An 18,430-nucleotide genomic window follows, 5' to 3' on the forward strand; every position below is an offset into this window, starting at 1 on the left:
CTGTGACCTATGCAGAGCCTAGCAAGGACAACCTCCTCCTTTCTCTTTGTACATTGACTAGAAAGCCAATGTTTAATTTCAGGTTTAATGTTATATAATTTGTTTGTTGATGTTTCTTGCCATGTTAATTCCCACTGAGCAATTAGCCTTGATCTTATAAGTTGTCTGTAGTCTGTATATGGAACTGTCAAATAGTATGTGGAGAAGGTATGGGGTGATTTAGCAGCTGCATCTGCAGCCTCATTTCCTTTGATTCCGATGTGGCTGGGAATCCAGCAGAACTGGACATCGAAATTAAGGATTTTCATTTTGTGAAGCAGGTGTAGCACTTCATAAAGTACTGGATGAGGATAATACATAGGAGAAGAGATAGCTTGTAAAGAGCTCAATGAGTCTGTATAAATTATACACCTTTGGTAGCAGTTTTCTTTTATATGCACAAGTGCAAGCTGAATGGAATGTAACTCTGCTGTATAATTACTGCAGTCAGGTGGGATCTGATTTGAAATAATAATGTCAGGAAACACAGCAGCACAGCCAACAGAGATGTTAGTTCTTGAACCATCAGTATAGATGGGTAAGAAATCAGTGTGTGCTGCTCTGTGTGCATTAAACAATTGCAGGTAGATGGATGATGGGGTATAAGATTTCTGTAGCTGACAAAGTGAGAGGTTGCAAGATGGTGTGCAAACCTGCCATGGAGGGATGTTGTTATGTTTAGTGTAGCTACTGTTGTCAACATTTATACTAACAGCTTGCATAGTTTCTTTAATACGCATACCAAAAGGATGTATAGCAGTTTGATGCATGTGATATTGAGCTTCCCAATGCAGAGAGAAGATACTATTCCATGTAGGGTGTTCGGGGAGAGATTTTATTTTTAGGGCATAATTAAGAGACAACTGTTTTCGTCAAAGTGATAGCGCTGGTTCATTTGCTTCTACATAGAGACTTGGAGTGGGTGAGGTGCGAAAGGCACCAGTAGCTATCCGTATACCGTGATAATGGATGGAATCCAACCATCGTAGGTTACTCTGTCTTGCCGAACCATAGACTTGGGACCCATAATCCAGCTTTGAATGTATAAGTGCACGATAAAGATGGAGCAATGAAGCTCGATCAGCACCCTACCCAGTAGAGGATAGAGTGCAAAGGAGTTTCAAAGTTCTTTTGCACTTTTCTCTTAGTTGACGAATGTGTGCTAGAAATGCGAGTTTTCTGTCAAAAATGAGTCCCAAGAACTTGGTTTCCGTAGTTATTGGAATAACAGTAGGTCCCATTCTCAGTTCAGGATCTGGGTGATGAGTGCATTTTCGACAGAAGTGTACACAGACACTTTTTTCTGTTGAAAACTTAAACCCATTATTAAGAGCCCACAGAGAGACATGATCAATTGCTTGTTGAAGTTGTCTTTCAATTACTCTCATGTTACGTGAGTGATAGTATATTGTGAAGTCATCAACATACAGAGCATTGTCTACAGTGGGAGGAAGCTTTTCAATGATTGAGTTAATTTTAATAGCAAAAAGGGTTACACTTAAGACAGAGCCTTGGGGAACACCTTGTTCTTGAAAGATATGGTTGAGATAGCATACTTCCCACTCTGACTTGGAAAGTTCGCCTGGACAGAAAGTTTTTAATAAATATAGGGAGGTGTCCTTTGAGACCTAAGTTATGGAGGTCTTTTAATATGCCATATCTCCAGGTTGTGTCATAAGCTTTTTCCGTGTCAAAAAAGACAGAGACAAGATGTTCTCGCTTCAGAAATGCATCTCTTATACACGTTTCTAACTGAACTAAATGATCTAAAGTTGATCGATGTCTACGGAAACCACATTGTGTATTGGAAAGAAGACTGTTGCTTTCTAAATACCAGAGAACTCTGGCATTAACCATTTTCTCTAGTATCTTACAAAGACAGCTGGTCAGAGCAATGGGTCGAAAATTATTTGCTTGTGTTGGATCTTTTCCTGGTTTTGGGATAGCAATGACAATTGACTTATGCCAAGAATTTGGAAACTCTTCCTCTGCAAGTATTCTATTGTATAATAAGAGAAGAAGATCCATAGAAGATGATGGTAGATGTTTTATCATTTCATAATGGATGTCATCAGGTCCTACTGCACTAGGGTGAGATTGTAGGAGAGCTCTTTTTAGTTCCTCCTTGACAAATGGCTGATTATATGGTTGAAGAATGTTGGTAGAAAAATTAAGCCTTTGTTTCTCTTGCTGCTCTTTCAGCATTAAAAATTCTGGAGAATATGAAGCTGTTGCTGAGATTTTAGCAAAAGTTTCTCCTAAAGTATCTGCAATAGCTTTGGGATCAGCAAGAACATTTCCATTATAGTCCCAGGTGGACAAACAATGTGTATTATATCTGCCTTTCATTTTCTGGATTTTATCCCATACAATTTTTGGACTGGTCATTTGATTGAGTGATGAAGTAAATTGGATCCATGATTGTTTTTGACTCTGACGTCTTACAAAACGTGCTCTGGCTCGAGCACGCTTGAAAGTTATTAAATTTGATGTGGTGGGGTATCTACGAAATATGCTAAATGCTCTGTGTTGATCTTTTTTGGCTGCCTGACATTCTAGGTTCCACTAAGGCTTTGGATAGACTGGAAATCGAGATGATGTTTTTGGGATGGAGGTTGTTGCTGCCTGGACAATGCATTGTTATATATTTTACAGCTTCATTGATAGGTGTTTGACTGATGGCATCAGCATTAAATTTTGCAAGATGAGAGAAAGTGTTCCAGTTAGCCTGGTCCATTTTCCATATAGGTATCTGTGTGGGTGAACATGGTTCCTGTGAAGACATTGTACAAAGAACAGGAAAGTGATCACTTCCATATATGTTCTCTTCAACGTCCCACATGAGCAGTGGAAGAATGAAAGGGGAACAGATTGTAAGATCAATTGCAGAATATGAATGGGTAGGCATATGGAAGAAAGTATTGAGTTTATTATTTAGAAGGGAAAGGTTATTATTATCAAGAATTTTTTCAATGCTTCGACCTCGTCTATTAGTGTTGGCACTACCCCATAGAGTATTGTGACTGTTAAAGTCACCCATCAAAAGTATGGGTTCAGGCAGTTGTGAGATAAGGTTATCAAGATCAATTTCATTTAGCTCAGCATTTGGTGGTAAATAAATTGAACATACTGTAATAAGGAATCCCACAGAGAAGCAAATTGCTACTGCTTCTAGAGGAGTATTAAGTTGGACCTGATGGAAAGGAGTATGACTGCCCACTAGGATAGCTACTCCTCCATGAGCAGGACCATCTCTAGTTCTATCCTTACGTACAACAGTGAAATTCCTAAAGATACGGTCCTCATTGGGTCTTAAGAAAGTTTCCTGTAGACAGAAACAGAAAGGTTTGTGTTTCTGCAACAACATCTTGATATCGTCAATATTCTGGCGGATCCCACGACAGTTCCATTGTAAAAATGTTCCTATTGTTTTGATTTTATTGACTTGTCTGGTTTTCGAGAGGTTGAGGGCTTACCTTTGTCAGATTTATATTTATCCACTATTTTTGGGAAGTATGGACAGCCAGTGTCCATCTCTTCCTCTGGTAGAGTGTTCAAAACATCAAATTTGTTAGGGTCAGTTGGTATGCTTAATTTGCTTTGTCAGTGGGTATCCAGGTATCCATTTTTTCTGTGCGAGTGTCTGGTGGTTTATCTTTGAGTGAAGTCTCCACCATAATTTTTTTGATAGATGAGTTTTCAATGAATGGGACCATTTTTGAAGTTGTCTTTGGAGTAAGGCCATAGGTCTTGTGATTAATGTGTTCAACAGAGAAGCACTTACGATCGTAAAGTTCAGATATGGTGAAATTATCAAATGGTGGAATAGACATACATGTTTGAGTTGCTGTTTGCACTTTTTTAATTGTTACTTTTTCAGCATAAGAGGATTGTAGAACAGGTGTAATGGTGGCTAGCTTTCTTTTTGCATCTTGATATGTTATGTTTTGTTCTGTTTTTATCTCTTTTTCATCTTTCCATTTCTGACATGCACGAGAGTATGCTGGATGATCTCCCTGACAGTTGACACATTTAGCTTTTTTTTCACAGCAAGATTTATTTTCATGTTCTTTACTACCACATCGAGCAGAGGTAGTAGAACCACAACAGGCAGTTTGGGCATGTCCATATCTTTGACATTTAAAGCATCTCAGCAGGTTAGGGATATATATTCTAACAGGACAGCTGAGATACCCTGCTTTTACAGATGTCAGAGGTCTAGGTGTATCAAAAGTAAGGATGATGTTCTTGGTTGGGACCAGGCAACCATCCCTGCATATCAGGATGCGTCTCACACCCGTAACTCCTTGTTCTTTAAGCTCTGAACATATCTCCTCATTAGGAACCTCAAGGAGATCCCATTCTGATATCACTCCTCTACTGGAGTTGAGTGTTCTGTGAGGTGTTACTGCAATTTGTATTCCACCCATTGTTGTTGCTCTCAGTAGTTTCTCGGAACGTTGTTTGCACATTGTTTCCACGAGGACATCACCAGAACGTAATTTCTTGACAGTTTTGGGAGATCCTGCCAGTCCTTCTAAACCTTTTTGGATAAAGAAGGGTGACATTTTCCCAATTGGTTTTCACCTGTTGCATGAATGATTAAAAAGGTTGGTACATTTTTGTTAGTATCTGATATCTTTTGTTTCTTTCTTCTGTTTCCATAGGCTGTGTCTATATTATCAGTACTTGGTTGGGACTTTGTTAGGGTCCCTGAAACATTTGAGGATGAAGAATTCATATTTTAAGGAATTTTAATTCGGCACCAAAGCTCCCCACCCGCCACGGAGCCACACATGGACGCCCACTACCCAGCAAGCAAAGAATGCGCTCAGGAGTGGAAAGGCAGGGCTACCCTGGACGCTATACCGGCACTGCAGCAGGTCTAGTATCCCGACCCTGGACCATGGGGTGAGAGACTTACTGCAATACCGTTGACCCTTGCAGGCAAGCCCACTAGCCGATTGATCCTGGCTGGGCCATCCAGGACCACCCGTCTTGCCGAAGCAGGGGCCAAAGTAGTGCAAGACTACCAGGATCCCCCCCCCCCCTTCCGGATGTCCACGGGTCGCACTGCACGGCAAACATGGCGGCAGGGCGCTGGATCCCAGTGATGGTGGTCTGGAAAAGGATAGTGAAAAAGACTCAGGAGAAGTAGAGCAAAGAATACGGGAAGAAAAGTAAAGAAAAAGAGGAAGAATGAAAAGGGCCAGTACCATCACTGGGCGGTCCCCTCCATCACGAACAGGTGTCCCACATGGAGGGGACTAAAGCATGACCTACCCTTCGCAAAGCATTGCTGACCCTGACAGAGTGTCATATTTTTATCCACCCATTCCTGAATTCTCTTTTTGACCAATTTTCCAGTACTTTTAACCACGCCTGAGATACTGATTGGTCTATAATTTGTTGCCACAGACTTAGATCCTACTTTATGCAAAGGAATTATTTTGTCCTCCTTACACTCTCTTGGGACTTTGGCAGAGTAGAGACTTAAACAACCAAGTGAATGTCATCACCAGTTCCTCCTGTACATTCTTAAATGCAAGCCAATATCCTATCCAATTCCACAGCTGTATTTGCATTCAGATCCTGCAATATTTGGTCAGCAAAGGTTGGTCGATTGGTAGAGCCTCTGCTACTAATGGCCCAAGAAAAAAAGTTAAGCAAGTTTGGGCACGGTTAGTAGTTGGAAGGAGTTCCATCATTCAATGCTGTTGGCACACTCTCCCTCGATGAGTTCTTTGGACTCCCTGGAGGTGTCACATAATAATAATATCTTGAATACCTCCAATTCATTAACCTCTGTTCTCACACCAGCCCCTGTCACCTCTGTAATAATATCTTCACTTGAATGATATACACTTGCAAAATGATCACTCAGAAGCTCAGCAATTCCATCTGCCTCTGTTACCTCTCTACCATCTGCACTCATTAAAATTATCATCCTATAGTCATTCTTCCTCCTACTTGCCACATAATGAAAAACCCTTTGGAATTTCCTTTCACCTGTTCTGATAATTTCTTTTTATAATCTGATTTTGCCTTCCTCACCATGATGGTCACCTTTCTTGCCTGATCCTTGTACTGTTCATGAGTTAGCTGGTCACCTTTCTCCTTATATACTTCCACATTTTTTTTTTTTTTTTGCAGTTCATGCTTAATGATATTACTCATCCATCTGACTTCTGCCTGATTTGCCCTCCTGACCTTGGGTATGCAGTGTAATATTACTTCCTTCAGATATCTTTTGGCAATCCCTATGCACTGTGAACATCCTTCCCTTGCAAAACTTTATGCTATGTACTGCTTCAATCTGCCTCCAAAGTGTATCATAATCACCTGCCTTGTAGTTCTACACATACCCCTTCTTAACTGGAATTTCCATGTTTTGCCACCTTTCAAATCAAGACCACTTTTATCAGTTGGAGGCAATGTAGCCACTTTATTTATGGACAGATCTTCTGACCCTATAAGAAGATCCCAACTTTCATACTACAAGTCCCCTCCCTTACATTCTACTACAAGTAATTATCTCTAAGTAAGTGAATAAATTCCATTTCCTTCCTGCTATGTGATCTTTCCTCCTTCCAATCTATGTCTTCGAAGTTGAAGTCCCCACATAATAACTCAACTTGCACTCATTGTACTAATCTGCTGATGCATGCATTTCAAATCCCCACCCCCTCCCTGCCGGTGCCTATATCAACAAACAATTTTATATTTGTCCTACTGGCCTCAATCTCACCAGACAAGCTATTACATCATAGCTAGAGTCTTGTTATGCATTTGGCTAGAAATGACTAACAGATAATTAGAACAAAAGCAGTATTAATATTATTAAACAAAAAGAATTAACAAAAAAAAAAAAATCCCAAGAATATGGATATGCATTCAGCCCACATAACTTCTGTTTTAATAAGTATTATTTCTGGGAAGATTCCTATGTTACTCCTCTAAGAAAATATTAGAAAATAAGAGAAAGTGGAGGCTATGTCATGCCGGCTTGGTGTTTCTGTCTTTGGTGTATCTGTGTTGTTTCCTATTGGTCGGAGTCGTGACCTAATTTTTATGTCATGGAACTTCCAACTCTTGGAGATTACGTAGGGCCAGTATTTTAAGTTTTCCAACAACTTCTGTTTTAAGTTTCTAACAAAACCTCACTTTGGTACTCTAATGATACTTTCAACTCTTATTTCATATATTGGCCACCATTAATACTGTTTCTAATTTATCTGTGAGTAATCTTTTAGCATAACTTTTGTTAATTTATCTGTTAATAATTTCTAGCCAAACACATAACAAGACTCTAGCTTTAGAATTTTTTTTTAATCACCAGAGGTCAGGCCAGTAGTGTTAGTGGCTGACCCAATTAGTGCGACTTTACTGTGTGATTTAGTGTGACATTCTATGTGTATTATAATGTAGATTGTCTCTTTGTTTAGAATATTTCAGTTTATATTAAACTGAAGTTATTACTATAACGCAGTAGTTACAGTCTCGTAATTTATAATAAATTATGAGACTATGATTCACTCCTGATAATTTATTAAAATGAACAGTAAAGTGAGACTGAAATATTGTAAGAAATATATAATTAGTTTATGGCTATATTCTATAAAATCACTCTTACTTATGAGGTCGCCAGCAAGGAATTTAATGCCAGAAATAGCTAAATCACACCAACTCTCTTGATGATTCACCCAATCACACTGTTGTGAATTAGGATCCTCTAACCAAATGCGGATCTTTTCTTCAAGCTAAAAAAAACTTTAGATGTTAAATTTTTTGAACACTTTACAGATATTTTTTACACAATAACAATGAGTAACATAAATTTTTACATAAAAAACAGAGGTTTGACTGAGTAATTTATTTTGTTTTCCGAAAATTTTCATCTTACATAACAAATTTCTCCCCTATTGGCTAAAATGGGGGAAAATTTTAATATTTACAGCTATTTCATTAGCTACACAGTATAAATAATGCAAACATAATATTGTTACATGGGTATTGCCATAGAGCCCCCAAGGGTCCATCTACATGACAGGCCCACACTATCCATTACTCACACAATGCTTATCATTTTTCTCCATTCACTGATAAGGCACTCAGAATGCTCTGTGGTCATTCATTCCAATTGTTCACTACTCTCCGAGAAAAAATATAGTCCCCTTGCTTGCCACACTATTACAATTTATTATTATTATTACTGCTATTGACACTTCCAAGTAGTCATCATTGTGGGAGGACCTTCCATATCTGCCTATTATCTGCTAATTAATTTCCAGGAGAGACCCCCCCCCTTCTTCTCTACAATCCTATTACGTGCTGAAAAATTTATTCTGCATCTATCCTACAAAACCTCTTTTGTAGCTTACGAATATTTCTATCATATCTCCTTTACTCTGCCTAAATTTGTAATCCATAACTCCTCAGTCTATCCTCATAAGGAGCATACCAATGAGCAGCCACCATTTTAGTTACTTGACTCCGGATCCCCTTCACCATTTCCTCATCCGCAAAAAATCAGGCAACCAAATCTGTGCAAAGCAATTCATATATAGTTGTATTACAGCTTTATAAAGCAGAATAATACCTCCTTATCCATATTTGTCAGTGTGTCTGTTATCATCCACATGATACTTTGTGTGAGGAATGGATAGTTATTTGACCATTTTTTTGCAATATATTCTCCGATTTTTATTATCAAAACAAAATTGGTTTAACGATTTAATATCGTTAGCCACATTTCCTTGCAATCCAGTTTCATCTATGTAATACACTGATGTATCCAAAAACTTAGGATGAACACTATTTCTGAAATTACACCTGCAAATTCAGATGAATCAGCTTGTGGTAATTTGTATAACTGACAATTTTGAGTAGAAAGCGGGTACTTATTCAAATTTTCAAATCATATTCAAAGAGGTCATGTGGTAGCACTCAACAGGATAAAAGGCAAAAGACTGTACCAAGCGAATTGTGTTTGAAGGAGACTCTTTTCATGAAGAAATAAAATTGCAAATTTGGATGTCTTCTAATGTCTCAATGACATCATCTAGATGATTTCAAGTGGGAAAGAATTGTTGGAAAGCTTGAAGAGGGCTGCATAATTACTGATATTGCCAGAGAGTTTGGAATCTCACATAGTGTTGTATCCAGGCTCTGGCAGCATTTCAAACCAGTGGAATGTGTTCCAGAGGTTTGCAAAGAGGTTGCCCTTGCTCTACCATTGAGCATGAAGACAGATTTTTGGTTATAACAGCAAAATGTAATCAACGCACCATGGCAAGTCAGCTCCATTCAAGCAGGTATGCAGATATCTTGGCAAACTGTGGCAAGACATCTGTGACAAATAGGCCTAAACACCAGAAGGCCTGTAGTCTGGGTCTCTTTACCCACAGCTCATCACAGAGCACATTTTAAGCTGTGTTGTATCCATAAAAACTGTCTCCCTATTGCATCCCAAACATGGGATGCAATAGGGAGAAAATTTACCACTGCTGCTTGAAATTCTCCTCCAAAAAACAAACAAGGTCTTGTCCTTGCTCTGAAGGAGGAGGAGGAATGGGCCAGTTTGTCTCAATAACTCCTTAATCACTTGCTGCTAAGCATGGTACAATGATGTGAGAGCTGCATTGCAGTTCAAATGAACATATTCCATACTGAAATGTCTTTCCATGTAGTTTTCTGTAAGCACTGTACATTAATTCCTTAACTATGTCCTTAGGAAATTTGCAAATTTTGCCAAAAATGTATTGCACTTTAATTTGTTCGAAATTATAACACATTTTTTGAGTAATATAATTTATTAATATGCTGGCAATAAATTTAAGTCTGCATTTGGTTGTAGTCGTGAAAGTTTATTCATATACAGGTAAAAATGTATTTCGTCTTTAGCTTTTGGACACTAGTGTACTCAGGTTGTAGTATTTTCACCCCAAATGAAAACAGCAGTGGCTCAACTACGGCATCCTTTGGAAAACGAGTGGCTACCCTTTTCAATGATTCAACTCCTCCATACACTACTCCCTAACTCCACTTCAAGTTGGTTACTCTGAGTACTGATCACTTCAGCCAGTCCCAAGCCTGGATAAAGGAGAAGGGTCGTGCATTGAGTTAGCAACCCAATCACAAAAAATTCTACCAAACTGATTAATGGCAATCGACCTGGAATGAAAAAGGATATGATTGGATTACGAAATAGGCAGAAAAATAAGAAGAAATAAGAAGAACAGATACCAAAATGGTAATATGGAATGTAAGGACAATGAAACAAATAGGAAAGATGAATGAAGTTCCTAATGAAATGCTGAAATATAAAATAGATCTCATTGCACTACAAGAGTGATAGCAAGGACAGAGGAGAATTGATAAACAGCATTATAGTATTATTTATAGTGTCCAAATGAATGAACTGGTCAGCTGGGTACTGGCTTCATATTAAGCAAGAAAATATGGAAAAGTATGTTAGAATACAAAGCTATTAATGACCGAATATGTAAAATAAGACTAAAAGGAAAATTCAGAAGCATTACTGTCATTTTAGCTCATGCACCAACTGAGGGGAAAGAAGAAACTGATAAAGATAGATTTTATGAGCAACTTGACAAAGTTTGCAGTAAGACACAAAGGTATGATATTCTATTAGTTATGAGAGACTTTAAAGTTAAGATTGGGAAAGCAGAAAATCAAAAGCAAGTGGCAGGAATATTTATGTTACATGATAAAAACAATGAAAATGATGATTTATGCAATTTGCAATCAGAAACAAACTGTTCATAAGAAGCACATCGTTCGCACATTAAGCAATCTGCTTGGGAACTTGGAGGGTACCAGGCACGAATGACATAAACCAGATTGTTCATGTTTTGTCTCGAGACGTCACTTCTCCTCTGTCATTTATGTTAAGAGCTATAGAGGCCCTAATTGTGAAGTGATCATTATTTAGTTAAAATGATTATAAGAGAAAGATTATCAAATATGATAAAAATGACAAATAAGAAGGCTGGGTTATGGGACATAGTTAAACTTAGTAATGATGTAAAGGAAGCTAAGAAATACCAAGATAACTTGAAAACAAAATTAACTAAAACTGAAAATAACATAGCTGACAGATAGCATTGATGGAAAATGGAATAGAGTAGAAAATATGATTAAAGAAGTGGCTGCTGAAATGATAGGTGAAAAGAAATAACTCGTAATGAAAAATGATTTGATGAAGAATGTGATGCAGCTATAAAAGAGAGGACTAGAGCTAGAACACAAATGATACAGCTAAATATAGAAGTAATCAGAAGAGATATAATGAACTTAAAGAAAAGCAAATAATATACTAAAAAAAAGAATATGAAACAAATAAAAGAAACAGAACTTAATATTCAAAATGAAAGTAGAAAATGTTATGCTGCTGTCCAAAAAATGAAAAAAAGGATTTCAACCAAGAACTAGTGGATGTAAAGATAAGAAAGGAAAGTTTTTAGGAGAGGAAAAGAAAATAGTAGAGAGATGGGCAAAATATTTTAAGGATTTATTAAATTGAAAAGAAGATGGGGAAAATATTCAATTAGAAACAAGAAAGGACACTGATGTAGAAGAGAATATCTCCTATAAAACTACCAACAACTAGTAAAATTGAAGTTAAAATACAAAAAAGTAAGAAATAATAAAGCACTGGGAGAAGATAATATAGTTGCAGAATTATTGAAACATGGAGGAGATTCAATATCTTTGGTGCTACAGGAAATATTTTCAACAGTCCGGTCCAAGGAAGAAATGCCAGACCGACAGAATGTTGGCATAATCTGTCCTATTTATAAAAAGGAGATAAATTTGACTGTAGTAACAACAGGGGTGTTACATTACTTAATGTAGTTTATAAAATTTTTACTTCCATAATAAATGACAGACTTAAAGAAATTACTGAAAAGAAAATAGCAGAATATCAATGTGGATTTAAATCAAACAAAACAGAAAGTTTTTTAACTTGGGTATACTATATTAAAGATACCAAGCAATTTTATAAGCTAGGTTTAAATCCCTTTTCCCAAGTAAGCAAACAGACAAGTAAGTCAAGTTTGCACCTGCATGTAGTTCAAGTCTGAGGAAACTCGTGGTAAAGATGGAGTAAGCTCCGATCACTTTCCTTAGTATTTCCCCCTAATGCAAAGCACATCCCCTTACGGAGATGTATGATGCTATGCATTAAAGGCAAGGGCCACTACCCAGACCAGTTTCAACCTTTATTGAGGTCTCGTCAGTGGGAGCCATACCCAAAAAAATGCCACGGTTGAAGTAATGCAGAGCATATAAATTTCACCTAAACAAGTTGCCACAAGGTGCTTTGACCATATTAAATGAAAATCTCAGGAAGAGTAAGATGTAGAAAGTTTTTTAACTTGGGTATACTATGTTAAAGATACCAAGCAATTTTATAAGCTAGGGTTTAATCCTTTTTCCTAAGTATGCAAACAGACAAGTAAGTCAAGTTTGCACCTGAACATAGTTCAGGTCTGAGGCAACTCGTGGTAAAGGTGGAGTAAGCTCCGATCACTTTCCTAAGTATTTCCCCCTTAGCATTTTCCCCCATTAAAGGCAAGGGCCACAGCCCTTGCCTTTAATACATAGCATCATACATCTCCATAAGGGGGATGTGCTTTGCATTAGGGGGAAATACTAAGGAAAGTGATCGGAGCTTACTCCACCTTTACCACGAGTTGCCTCAGACTTGAACTATGTTCAGGCGCAAACCTGACTTACTTACTTGTCTGTTTGCGTACTTGGGAAAAAGAACCTAGCTTATAAAATTGCTTGGTATCTTTAACACTATCAAGAACATTATTTATCATAGCTTTACATTGTTACGTCGTTACTTTCTACTAATTTTCTATCTTTATTATCTCTATAATCACTATTATCTATTCTACTGTCTAGCCTAAGAAATTTCTATCTAGGGTTATTTCCTTTTCAGATACTGGCAAAATTTATATTATGCTTCGCCAGCCAGTATCCTATAACAGAAGCGATTCTTGCTCAGGGAAACAATTCTAGATCTTAAGGTATACACACATCATACCACAATACCACATAAACTTATGATCCCTTTTCACATGGCACTTATTAATTACATATTATACATTCTGGTGTTACTCAATTAAAGGCTATCTGCAATCTAAATTTCACTTATCAAACTCAGTCATACTCAAATATGAGAATCGCTTCCGAACAATTCTTTTGTTTCAACAGAAACTAGCTATTCCAAATAAGTATTCTCATTAAAGTTCTCAATTACACAGAAATTTCTTTCTTCTAATACTTCCGAAACATATAATAAAGTTCTCTACGTTACCAAATCCTTTCTGGAGGTCTAGTCGCTACCACGTGTTGGTTCTGGTTACCTTCTGATCAGGCTGTCTCTGCACCTGGCGTTCATGTCCGACAGTAGTTCAAGCATGGCAAACGTGTTTCTGCCACGTCTAAGGGGACTTTCTCCGCTCCTTCCAATGGGACATTCAGCGATGGCACGATTCTGCAAAGGCCGATAACTCACGAACTGCTCCGTGTGGAATCTCTTAGGCATCTCCAGGAAAAGGCCCGCTGTCTGACATCGCAGCACCCATGCTCCTCACTCTCATGAACCACCTGTCAAGACTCGCCAAGCAGGAACCAGGAAAAAGAGAGAAGAGAGCTCAATATGGCACGCATCAACTTATATTCTCCTCTCGTGTGCCCCCTTTTTTGCTGGGTCTTTTCCACACAACCCTCATCGTTTATGACCTTAAGTAGATCCCTTACTCTCCCTTTGCTCTTAGGTTGCTGTTTTCATGGAAAACGTGCTACTGTCACCTTCCGCATAAGCCATTGCCTCCAGCGCTATGCTCGACTTGTACGGTTCACATGCGACCTTTGGATCACTACTTATTACCTGTCTGGTGATTTACAGTATACTAGATAGCTTAATGAGACCAATAATAAGCCAACATTTCTCTTATATAAATTCTCTATTTTGACATAAATTCTCTAATTTGATTTTCCGTTAGACAGCAATAAATTTCAATATATCACATATAAGGAATACATATTCTCACATATATTAAACAAGTTTTCTTTATTTTCTGCTGGTGTGCAGGTATTTCCTTAAGTGGTTAGATTTTGCATGTTAAATCCTGAATGAACAATTTCCTTGCAAAATTTCTCCATTCAGGATCTAACAACATCATACAATTAAAGATTTAGATCAAAGAGGAACAATTTTCAATTATGTGTTTAAGCTGATGATGTAGTCATGTCAAGGACTAAGAAACGGTTAATTGAGGAGTATAATGAACTGGAAAGAACAACTAATGATATAGGATCAGAGATAATGTAAATAAAACTAAATATATGGTGATGTCAACTTCAGAAATAAGAAGAAACCACTTAATCTACAAGTTGGACAGTAAAGTTTTGCAGAGGTGACCAGATTTAAGTATCTAGGAGATATTCATCATGAAGGTTGTTTTCTTGATCATAAATTAGTAAATAATAATATTTGGTTAACCGATCAAGTGTTGATCAATTTTATTAATTAACTGGACCAACTAGTTTTGCCACACTTATCTGTTGGCTTCTTCAGGGCACTTACATATAGGTTTAAACACTCTCACAATTATTCGTAACTGCAAGACTGACAAGAATAAAAACTGACTAGAATAATTACAAATAAAATAGTATCGAACGTGAGTGAAACACGTATCGCATGTACAAGATCAGCTAGCTGTTGCTGAGGAACCTTCTGTAGTTTGTATTAAAGTTCATTTCTTCCGTTTTTAAGGCTCTGATTAGGGTTTTCCATATCTCTGGGAGTATTAGGCCTTGATTTCTGTTAAGGTTCACAGTAGAACAGGCGACTGTGGCTGCTTCTTTGAACATTCTTGAATGGTAATCTTCCTCTAAGTAAGGGGAACAGCTTTTGTCCCACTCGATGACATGGTTAGTTGTGGAGAAATGAGACGATAGGCCAGAAATGTCCTGTCTGTTGTTTTTGACATAGCCAATGTGCTCCTTTTGCCTGATTTCGAGGCTTCTCGAAGTCTGTCCGATGTGATTAGAGCCACATGAGCATGGAATATTATAGACTCCAGCATATTAGTAGAAAGGATGGTTGTCTTTTGGAGATCTTAGTAGTTTACGAATAGTATCTATAGGCTGAAATGCTACTCTTATTTTGTGTTGTTTGAGGAGATTGGCGAGCTTGTTGGAGATGCCACTTACATACGGAATTGCAATCGTTTTTATATACTGAATCTCTTCTTGTTCTCTTTGTGGTGGTTCAGAGAAAAGGATTTTATTGATTAATTTAAACTGATGGCAGTTTAAATCTATCGGTGTACAGAAAACCGACCAATACAGGTCGCTACCTACATATCACATAAACTCAGCATTATACACATGTTAAAGAAAAGAGCTATTTGCATCACAACGGACAACAAGACCCTTCAAGATGAGTTAAAATTTATTTCCAACAATCTGTACTTGAACAGCTATCCAAGAAGACTAGTCAATAAAATCCTTTTCTCTGAACCACCACAAAGAGAACAAGAAGAGATTCAATATATAAAAACGATTGCAATTCCGTATGTAAGTGGTATCTCCAACAAGCTCGCCAATCTCCTCAAACAACACAAAATAAGAGTAGCATTTCAGCCTATAGATACTATTCGTAAACTACTAAGATCTCCAAAAGACAACCATCCTTTCTACAAATATGCTGGAGTCTATAATATTCCATGCTCATGTGGCTCTAATTACATCGGACAGACTTCGAGAAGCCTCGAAATCAGGCAAAAGGAGCACATTGGCTATGTCAAAAACAACAGACAGGACATTTCTGGCCTATCGTCTCATTTCTCCACAACTAACCATGTCATCGAGTGGGACAAAAGCTATTCCCCTTACTTAGAGGAAGATTACCATTCAAGAATGTTCAAAGAAGCAGCCACAGTCGCCTGTTCTACTGTGAACCTTAACAGAAATCAAGGCCTAATACTCCCAGAGATATGGAAAACCCTAATCAGAGCCTTAAAAACAGAAGAAATGAACTTTAATACAAACTACAGAAGGTTCCTTAGCAACAGCTAGCTGATCTTGTACACGCGATACGTGTTTCACTCACGTTCGATACTATTTTATTTGTAATTATTCTAGTCAGTTTTTATTCTTGTCAGTTTTGCAGTTACGCATAATTGTGAGAGTGTTTAAACCTATATGTAAGTGCCCTGAAGAAGCCAACAGATAAGTGTGGCGAAACTAGATGGTCCAGTTAATTAATAAAATTGATCAACACTTGATCGGTTAACCAAATATTATTATTTATCTAGGAGATATTGTTGAGAATGAGGCACGATCAATCATAGCAATTAAAGAAAGTATTCAAGCTGGTAATAAAGTATACTATGCAAATATGAGCATGATTAAAAGTAAGCTAATAAGCAGAAATACTAAAATACTTATATATGAAATGCTTATTAGACCTGTAGTTACATACGGAAGGGAAGCATGGACTCTTAGTGAAAAAGGCCAAGACAATTTGAGGAAATTTGAAAGGAAGATTATAAGAAGAATTTATGGACCTGTTGAAGTAAACAGTGTATGGAGAATATGGTACAACAAAGAAATTAGTCAGCTACTAAATGAAGAAGATATTGTTTTAGGTTCATAAAAGCACAAAGATTGCAATGGTTAGGTCATGTAGAGAGAGAGAGAGAGAGAATAGAAGACTTCTATATGCCAAGAAGAATGCTGAAAGAGAAGATACATGCAACAAGGAAAAAAGGAAGACTGAGATTAAGATGGAGTGATAACGTAATCCAAGACTTGACTACTATGAAAGCGAAAGGTTGGGAAAGATTAGTCAAGGACAGAAGATTGTGGAGACAAGTTGTACAGGAGGCTAAGGCTCACAACTGACTGTAACGTTGAATGGTAGGTAGGTAGGTATACACTACTCCCTGATGTCTGCCATCATTTGCCCCTATTACCCATGTTACTAGCTTCATGTCCAGCCCTATTTGCTCCAATTTATGAGAAAACGTTCTGTGAAGTAATACAGAGCATTTTGAAGGCACACCCGGGCTATTAACGGGAATGTGGCACAATGTTTACGTGGAGAAAAGCGCCTGCTTCACTAGGATAATGAAGCACTAATGCTTCATTATCCTAGTGAAGAGGACAATGAAGCATTAGTACAATATATTGTGTTGAATTTTAGGGATCAATCATGCAAAGTGTGTAAACAATTGGAGAAGTCTTTAATGGGAATAAATGCAAAAATATAATATCGATGATACTGATATTTCGTGGATGAGCACTGCACACCTGGAATATTTGCCCCTGATATATATATATACAGGGTGTTCGGGATAAATTTGACAGTTTCGTAAGGAAAAAGAAAATCTTCTTTGTATCTATTAAATTTAATGAATTGACAAAAAAACATTACAGGCAGAGTTAATTACAATACTATCAACAAGATTTACTCAAAATAACCACCATTAGCATCGATCACAGCTTCAATTCTGCTTCGGAACCTCGAACAAGCTGATGCTACAGTCTCCCTGGGAAGGGCCGCAAAAACTGTTTTAATTTTATCCATTAACTGGGCTTTTGTATTACTGGAAGTGCGATTGGTGTCTTTTTCAACTGCGCCCCATACAAAATAATCCATGGGGTTAAGGTCTGGGGAGTTTGGAGGCCAAACATTTGGACTGGTGAAGTCGTAGAAATTTTCAGACAACCATTTTTGACTTTTCCCAGAGGTGTGGCAAGGGGCCGAATCCTGCTGCCATACATACTGCCTACCATTGGCTACCCTTGTTATCCAGGGCTTGACTACAGTTAGCAACTCCACGAACAAAGCCCAAATTCCAATGCCAGGGTTCTTCAACACCTGTTCCTGCAGATTTGCGAGGAATTCTGCTGTACGAACGCAATCAGATCGTCTGCTAGGGATCTTTCTTCTTGCTACATCCTCGTAGTCACCATTGCAAGTCTCTAGTTCATGCCTGATTGTTTTTACTGTATTCAGGGAGCATTGGGCAGCAGTCGTAATATCCTTATTTTGATGGCGGGCACGAATCATCATGATACAAGTTATTCTCTTCCATGATTCAGGTGGGTTCCAGCTATCCATCCTTTCTGACATCTTGTATATGAATGAAGAAGGGTCCAAACTTTTAAATGAAGAGAAGTGTGTGTTAATACATGTAACTTACGGAAAAATATAATTAATTATAAATATGTCAAATTTATCCCGAACACCCTGTATATATATATATATACATATATATACGAGGTGGTATCAAAAAGTTTCAAGACTAGTTTTGTGACATGCCAAGAGATGGCAGCACAA

The 18,430-nt window shown here is 37.7% G+C and overlaps 1 protein-coding gene across 4 annotated transcripts in view; it reads right to left on the minus strand.

Moving 5' to 3' along the window:
- Positions 1–18,430, minus strand: part of LOC150108262 (uncharacterized) — a 406,756-nt gene that overhangs the window by 130,656 nt on the left and 257,670 nt on the right. For all 4 annotated transcript variants that reach the window (XR_016548126.1, XM_090390668.1, XM_090390669.1 and 1 more), the window contains one exon: positions 7,673–7,799. Coding sequence is in view for 3 of the 4 variants with exons in the window: in XM_090390668.1 (XP_090246794.1) it covers positions 7,673–7,799 (127 nt within the window). In the remaining variant the exon portion in view is untranslated. The remainder of the gene's footprint in view (positions 1–7,672; positions 7,800–18,430) is intronic.

This window comes from Typopeltis vanoorti, chromosome 3, assembly GCF_054136105.1.
Source record: "Typopeltis vanoorti isolate ZY-2024b chromosome 3, IOZ_Tvanoo_1.0, whole genome shotgun sequence".
NCBI classification, from domain to species: domain Eukaryota; kingdom Metazoa; phylum Arthropoda; class Arachnida; order Uropygi; family Thelyphonidae; genus Typopeltis; species Typopeltis vanoorti.